An 8,818-nucleotide genomic window follows, 5' to 3' on the forward strand; every position below is an offset into this window, starting at 1 on the left:
GGGTCAAACCCCAAAAATCTGATGATTTCTGATCACAAGGCTCCAAGCCTCTATGTCTCCCAGCCAAGAAACATATCAGAAGTAGATACCATATGGTCGGAATATCTAAATTCATCAGACGATGATACAATGGAAGATAACTCTCAATTAAGCAATGAATCCACAACAAACTCTTTCAAAGAAGATGATCCCCCAATATTTGTGAACCAGCCAAGAGACCCAGAAATATCTGAGATAGATGAGGATCAAGAAGGCATGACAGATGATCCAATCCCAAAAAGAAAATATGAGCCCATGGCGTCAAAACTAGTTGGAACTGGCTTCCAAACTTTCATCTTAGATAACGTCAAAGTTTAAAAATGACCTCAAAGGATCCAAGACTTCTATACATGGATGGTGACGAAAAATTTGGTGGAACGAGAAAAGTATATCATTATGCCAGAACTCACTTTACGATTCTCAGGAATCCTTAGAGATTGGTGGAACTCACTTGGGATTCAAGATAAAAATACTTTTCTTACTTCTCAGGACATTTCCTTCAACATCAGAATCCTACATGAAGTTTTTTTGAGGAAATACTGGCTAAAGACAAGAGAAAATGCGAAGACAATTCTTCGAGATGAAGTGTGTGTCATTTGATAGAAACGACATTGATAAGAACTTTCAAAAAATGGCAAAGATAAACTTTGAGATTGGCAGAGTCATCAACCTAAAGCAAGCCTTTGTCTCATCCCTTCCAAAGTTATTGGCAAGCCAAACCACGACTATCATCGAAGAAATATTTCAGTCACAGTACAAAGAACATAGCAAGAGACTCCAAGAAAGCAAACTAAATCATAGATATGAAAGTTTCCCTACAAAAGAGCTGGCTTCAACAACCCATAAGGGACGGCTTGTCAAGCTACACTAATAGTTAATTTGCTTATAGTTGCAAAAGTTTTCCTACAAAGGGGCTGGCTTCAATAATCCATAAGGGACGGCTTGCCAAGCTACACAATTCAGAAAACTTTTGTACTATAACCAACTTTAGATGTTATAACTCAGAAAACCTTTGCACTACAATAAGCTAACTTTCTTAGAGTATTCTTACTCTATTTTCATACATGGACCGGTCTTTCCGTCTATTTGAAAGAAACAACAAGAGGAAAATTTAGAAGGAACTCATACGTAATATATCACAAAGGTTAGAAGATGATCTTACTAGGAGGTTATTACAAGACAAATTTATATTATAAAATAAACATATCTTACATGGCAAACCTATCTACAAGTGGGTCCCATTAAACATGTGAAGGACCTTAGGTCAAGCAACTAATATGCACTAAAAAGCTTCTTGAAAACATGTAAAAGAGGTGAAATATACATGGTATAGCATGTGGAAGTATGTGGGAGCATATGAAAGTTGGGTGCTCCATGGTGTTTCCTTTGGTAGCATCAATATTCAAGAGTAAAGCATTTTCTCCTCTGGGAAGTAGTTCATGATATATATGTGGTCCTGGACTATATGCACCTTGGACAAAATGCATTCAGAGAAAATCAATCTCTTTTTGAGCAAGAACCATCTTTTTTGCTGAAAGCATGATCCCATACTGTGTTACTAGTGCCTCAAATTGACGGAGCAAGGTGACATGTTCCTCAAATGTATCGCTCAATAACATGATGTCATCAATGTAAACCAAAGAGGTATGGGGGATGGGCTGGAATATTTTTATCATGGTTTTTTGGTACATGGAGGGTGCTATTTTTAATTCGAAGGGCATGACTTTCCATTTGAAATGATGATCGGGGATGCAAAATCCCGTTTTAGCTCTTTCTTCGGGGTGGATTCCCAATTGCCAAAATCCAGATTTGAGATCAAACTTGGAAAAATATTTGGCCTTGGCTAAGTGGGAGAAGAGAGTGAGTTTATTTGGGATATGGAATTTATCATCTTGGAGGAAGTGGTTAAGTGGTTGGTAGTTAATGACTAACCTGATTTTTTCTCTTGTTTGCTCAGCTCTTTTGTTGACATAAAATGCTTCGCATGCCCATTGTGAATCTGATGGCTCTATCAGATCAAATTCCAAGAGTTCTTCACATTCTTTCTTTGCAGGCTGAATATGATCTGGATTCATGCCTGAATGACTGACTTTTGTTGGATAGATATTTTCATTATTCTTGAAAGAGAGCTTGATAAAATATTTTCATTATTCATGAAAGAGAGCTTGATAAAAAAACTCTTCATTCATCCATAACGGGCTTTTTCCCTTCTTCATAAAATCCTTGTGGGATTCGTCACACGAATGCTCAATGAGATTTTGTTCAATCTCTTTGATTTATTCGTCATTGGTGATTTGGAATAGCCTTGGAATTCAGAATAAGATTTGAACTACTTCTTAAAGGTTATCCCGCTAGCCCTGATCTAGATTTGATCTTTTAGTTGTCTGAAAATGTCGAATCCAACAATAATATCTTTTCCTGGTACATCAGACCATATCAGCTTGATTCTATACTTCAATCCTAAAAAGAACTCAATTGTGACCGGGCTTTGTGATCATGGTGGTAGTCGAGATTCCATTTATTGCAGTGTTGAAATCCTTAAAGTGCGGCACCCATTGATCTTCAAGGAGAACAGCAGGATTCATGAGTGAACAAGTAGCTCCAGTGTGAGGAGAGCTTTCAGAAGCTCAAGACTACCTTGACTACAACTCCAATTCTAGTTTTGCCTTCATGATCAAGTTATTATACAGTATGTTGTGAGCATTCAGTAGGTATGAGGATCGAGTTCTTATGGCAGGGTGATTTTTTATGCATATCTTCAGTTGAATCCCTATGAGTAGACCTACCCAATACACGATTTGGAATTAGCAGGCATTATTCACGCGCTCAAGATTTGGCGGCACTATCTTTATGGTGTATCTTGCGAAATGTTCATAGATCATAGGAGTCTCCATCACTTATTCAAGAAAAAGGATATGAACTTAAGGAAATTGAGGTGGTTAGAACTACTGAAGGACTATGATATCACCATTCTTTATCATCTGATAAAGGCCAATGTGGTGGCCGACGCTTTGAGTTTGAAGGCCGAGAGCATGGGGATTCTTTCTTTTATCCTAACTGGGGAGAGACCGTTATCTATGGATGTTCAGGATTTGGCCAACAGGTTCATGAGGTTTGATATTCCGAAGCCTTGCAGGGTTCTTTCTTGTGTTGTATCACGATCGTCCTTGTTTGAGCGCATCAAGGTGCGTCAGTATGATGATCCCTGCTTGCTTGTCCTAAGGGACATAGTGCAGCATGATAGTGCTAAGGAGGTTTATATTGGTGATAATTGGGGTATTTAGGCTTCACGGTCGGATCTATGTTCCGAATATGGATGGATTGCGAGAGTTGATTCTTGAGGAGGCCCATAGTTTGTGGTATTCCATTCATCTAGGTGCCACAAAAATATACCGCACTTTGAGGTATCACTATTGGTGGAGGAGGATGAAAAAGGATACTGTTGAGTATTTTGTTCGGTATTTGAACTGTCAGCAGGTTAAGTACCAGCATAAGAGATATGGTGGTTTGATTTAGAGGCTTGATATTTCAGAGTGGAAGTAGGAGCGTATCATTATGTATTTTGTAGCTGGACTTCCATGGACCTTGAGGAGATTTGATGTGGTGTGGGTCATTGTGGATGGGCTAACCAATTCTGCACATTTCATTCCAGTCATGACTACTTACTCTTCAAAGTAGCTAACTCAGATTTATCTTCGAGAGATTATTTGTCTTCACAGTGTGCCCGTGTCTATTATCTTGGATCGGGGCATACATTTTACATCATATTTTTGGGGAGAAGTGCAGTGTGAGTTGGGCCCTCGTGTCTAGCTGAGTACAATATTTCACCCCCAGATGGACGAACGTGCAGTCTGACCGCACTATTTAGAGTTTGGAGGACAAGTTACGAGCATGTGTCATTGATTTCGGGGGTTAGTGGGATCAGTTTCTACCATTATCAGAGTTCGCCTACAACAATAGCTATCAGTCGAGTATCCAAATTGCTTCATATGATGCCTTGTATGGGAAGTGGTGTCATTCTCCGATTGGTTGGTTTGAGCCTGGGGAGGCTAGGTTGTTGGGCACTGACTTCGTTTGTGATGCTTTGGAGAAGATAAAATTGATTCAGGAGTGGCTTCATACAATGCAATCCAAGCAGAAGAGTTATGCATATAGGAAGGCTCGTGATGTGGCATTCATGATGGGTGAGAGGGTTCTGCTTAGAGTTTTATCCATGAAGGGTGTGATTAGGTTCGGGAAGAAGGGCAAGTTGAGCCCTCGGTATACTAGTCCATTAGACGTTTTGGAGAGGTCTCTTGAAGTGGCGTACAAACTTTCTTTGCCACTTAGTCTATCGGGAGTTCATCTAGTGTTTCATGTTTCAATGATCCAAAAGTATTATGAGGACCTTTCACATGTGTTAGATTTCAGCTCGGTGCAGTTGGACAAGGATTTCACTTATGATGAGGAGCTAGTGGCCATCTTTGATAGATTGGTTTGAGGTCGAAGAATATTGAATTAGTGAAGGTTTAGTGTAGGGGTCAACCGGATGAGGAGGGGACTTGGGAGACTAAGCATGATATATGGCGAAGATATCCTCACCTTTTCGGTACTTCATGTATGATTCTAAACACATTAGAGGACGAACGTTTATTTAATAGGGGGAGAATGTAATGACCCGGCCGGTCATTTTGACTACTTTAGCCTTGTTTCCCCTATTTGATGCTTTACATATGTGTATTTCTCGTTATGTGACTTGGGGGATGGTTGGTTTTGTTTTGGGGGGAGTTTAAATTGAATTGAGACACTTAGTCCTAAGGTTAGGCGGGTGAATGATAGATTAATGGCTACTAAAATAGTAGTTGGAGGGATCATCTTGAATGTCATTAGCGCTTACGTGCCGCAAACGGGCTTGGATGAGGAGGTTAAGAGGCACTTCTGGAAGGGGTTGGATGAGGTATTATGTGGTATTCCACCTACGGAAAAGATTTATATGAGGGAATTCCAATGGACATATTGGGTCATCTACTGGTGGGTATGGCGGCTTCAGCTTTGGGGATAGGAACAGAGGAGGTATTTAACTGAATTCGCTAGAGCTTTTGAGTTGATTAACGCGAACTCTAGTTTTCTGAAGAGGGAGGAGCATTTGGTTACCTTCCTAAGTACGGTGGCTAATATCAACATTGATTATCTTCTCCTCAAGAGGTACGAGAGGGGGCTGTGCGAGGATTGAACGGTTATCCTGAGCAAGACCGTTGTATCACAACATAGGCTCTTGGTGATGGACGTTGGTATCATGATAAAAAAAGGAAGAAGAGGTTTGTACAGGGTCAACCGAGGTTCAGGTGGGGAGCCTTGATGAAGGATAAAGCTCAGGAGTTGGAGGGGCGTTTGCTGGCCATGTGAGCCTTGAGTAGTAGCAGGGACTCTAGTGATATGTGGAAGACGACGGTATACTATATAAGAGAGGAGGTGAGAGAGGTGTTAGGGTTCTCGAAGGGTTACTCTGGCAGGCACCGAGGCGACTAGTGGTGTAATGACGTGGTCCAAAGTAAATTGGAAGCAAAGAAAGCGGTGTACCTTAAGTTAATTGAGAGCACAAACGAGGAAGAGAAGAGAAGGAACAGAGAAAGATATAAGGAAGCTAGGAAGGAGTCAAAATTAGCGGTCACAGAGGCTAAGACTGCAGTGTTTGGTCATCTGTACGAGGAACAAGGGCTCAACGGAGGGGACAAGAAGTTATTTCAGTTGGCCAAGGCGAGAGAGAGGAAGGCTCGTGACCTGGACCAAGTGAGGTGCATCAAAGACAAGAAAGGCAGAGTACTGATGGATGATGCCCAGATCAAGCGGAGATGGCAGCCTTACTTTCATAAACTTCAGAATGAAGAGGGAGACAAAGATATTGTGCTAGGGGAGTTGGTCATTCCAAGAGTCACCAAGACTTTAGGTACTGTAGGTGTATTAAGGTTGAGGCGGTCATGGGTGTTGTGCACAAGATGAGTAGGGGTAGAGCTATCGGGCAAGACGAGATTCCGGTAGAATTATAGAGCTATGTGGGTAGAGCAGGCTTGGAATGGCTAACTCCGCTATTTAATGTTATTTTCAGGACGAAGAGGATGCCAGATGAGTAGAGGTGGAGCACGATGATACCGATGTACAAGAACAAAGGTGATATCCAGAATTGTAATAACTATAGGGATATTAAGCTAATAAGTCATACAATGAAAGTTTGGGCGAGGGCGATTGAAGGAAGGGTGAAGAGGGTGGTATCTATATCAGACAACCAATTCGGTCTCATGTCAGGTCGTTCGAATATGGAAGTGATCCACCTTATTAGGAGGTTGGTAGAACAGTACAGGGATAGGAAGAAGGATTTGCACGTGGTGTTTATTAGCGTATGACATGGTTCCTAGGGAGGTTCTTGAGAAAGCGTATGACATGGTGTCGGTAGCTTACATTAGGGTAATAAAAGACATGTATGATGGAGCTAAGACTCGGGGTAGGACTGTGGGAGGTGACTCAGAACATTTTCCTGTTGTTATTGGGTTGCACCAAGGATCTGTGCTCAGCCCGTTCTTATTTGCCCTGGCGATAGATGCACTCACGCGCCATATTCAAGGGGAGGTTCCGTGGTGTAAGTTGTTCGCTGATGATATAGTTCTGATTGATGAGACGTGAGGCGGCGTTAACGAGAGGATGGAGGTTTGGAAACAGGTCCTTGAGTCTAAAGGTTTCAAGTTGAGTAGGACTAAGACAGAATATCTGGAGTGCAAGTTCAACGATGTTATTGGGGAAGCAGACTTGGACATAAGGCTTGACTTGCAAGTCATCCCCAAGAGAGAAAGTTTCAAGTACCTTGGGTCTATTATCCAATGGGGTGGGGAGATAGTCGAAGATGTCACACACCGTATAAGGGTGGGGTAGATTAAATGGAGGTTAGTGTCTGGAGTCTTGTGACACAAGAATGTGCCACCGAAACTTATAGGCAAGTTTTACAGATTGGTGGTTAGATCGGCCATGTTGTATGGGGATGAGTGTTAGCCAATCAAGAATTCCCATATCCAGAAGATGAAAGTAGCAGAGAAGAGGATGCTGAGATGGATGTGCATGCACACTAGGATAGATAATATTAGAAATGAAGATATTCGGGAAAAGGTGGGCGTGGCTCCCATAGAGCGACAAGATGCGGGAAGCGAGGCTTAGATGGTTCTGGAACGTGCGGAGGAGAAGCCAAGATGCCCCAGTTAGGATGTGTGAGTGGTTGGCTTTGGCGGGTATAAGAATAAGTAGAGGGCAGCCTAAGATGTATTGGGGTGAGGTAATTAGGCAGGACATGGCGCGACTTCAAATTTCTGAGGACATGGCTCTTGATAGGAAGGTATGGAGGTTGAGATTTGGGGTTAAGTGTTAGGAGTGAGTCGAGCATTTTTCTTCTTTGTACCAGGATGGGGCTAGTCTATTAGGGTTGTCTTAGATTGCTAGTGGTTTGTGTTGTTTCCACACTATTTTTCCATTTTTTCATAGTAATGTGGCATTATTACTTCATGTTGTTATTGATTTTCCATCTATTTCTTGTCTCTTATGATGCTAATATTATTTTTCTGTCTTTAGTTATTGTCATGGATTCTAATATCTATTTTTGTCTTCTTGGACTAAGGGTCTCTCGGAAACAGCCTCTCTACTCCTCCAGGGTATGGGTAAGGTCTGCGTATACTCTACCCTCCCTAGACCTCACTTGTGGGATTTTACTAGGTTGTTATTATTGTTGTTGTAGTCCCAAGGTTGGAAGCTTAAGTTGAATGGTAGACCGGAGTTTGACTTTTGTGTAGACGACCTTGGAATGGTATTTTGATGGTTTAAATAGGTTTGTATGGTGATTTTGGACTTGGGAATATGTCCGGATTTGGATTTGGAGGTTCCTAGGTTGTTTTGGCTTGAATTGGCGAAAGTTGAAAAGTTAAAGGTTTGGAAAACTCATAGGTTTGACCGGGAGTTATCTTTTATGATATCGTGTTCGGATTGTAGCCCTGAGGGTTGGAATAGGTCCGTTGTGTGATTTTGGACTTGTATGAAAAAATTAACGTCATTCCAAGTTGATTTGTTGTGGTTCGACATGAGTTTTGGGAAGTTGGAGATTCATTAGTTTCTTAGGATTGAATTGAGGTGCGATTCGCTGTTTTGATGTTGCCTTGTGGGATTTGAGGCCTCGAGTAGGTCCGTGTTATGTTTTAGGATTGGATGGTGTGTTCGGACGGGGTTCCGAGGGGCTCGGATGGGTTTCGGACCACCCTGAAGGTGGTTGAGCTTGGATGATGGTTGGTAGGTCTGGTGCAATCGCACCTCCAGAGGCAGGTGCGCAGATGCAATTGTGCATCTACGGAATTTTTGTGCGCAGATGCGAAGGAGGTGGCCTAGGATCTGTGTCCGTATATGTGAAACTTATAGCGCAAATGCGATGATGCATCTGCGATGCTTGAGGTGCAGAAGCGATCTCGCAAATTCCCTCACATATACGGATAAGGGACCACATATGCAAAGGGTCAGGAATTTAAGTGAATGCGTAAAAGCGGAAATTCACCAGAGAAGCGGAGCAGCAGATGCAATATTTTTGTCCGCAAATGTGGAATCGCTAGGCAGACTATATGATTTCGAGGGTTTGGTTATTTTTCATTATTTGGAATTGTGGAGTTTGGCTAGAGGCGATATATGGAGGGATTTTCACTTCAATTAAAGGGGTAAGTGCACTTTACTTGATTTTGATGTTAGATATTGATTATCCATGGATTATTACACCTAGTTA

The 8,818-nt window shown here is 41.8% G+C and overlaps 1 protein-coding gene across 1 annotated transcript; it reads left to right on the forward strand.

The window, feature by feature from the left end:
* Window positions 1-2,906: 2,906 nt before the first annotated feature.
* LOC138906043 (uncharacterized) lies at window positions 2,907-4,519 on the forward strand. Its single transcript, XM_070194562.1, has 2 exons — window positions 2,907-3,315; window positions 3,981-4,519. The coding sequence occupies exons 1-2, from the start codon at window positions 2,907-2,909 to the stop codon at window positions 4,517-4,519; spliced, it is 948 nt and encodes a 315-aa protein (XP_070050663.1).
* Window positions 4,520-8,818: the final 4,299 nt, after the last annotated feature.

Source organism: Nicotiana tomentosiformis, chromosome 2 (genome assembly GCF_000390325.3).
Source record: "Nicotiana tomentosiformis chromosome 2, ASM39032v3, whole genome shotgun sequence".
NCBI lineage: Eukaryota > Viridiplantae > Streptophyta > Magnoliopsida > Solanales > Solanaceae > Nicotiana > Nicotiana tomentosiformis.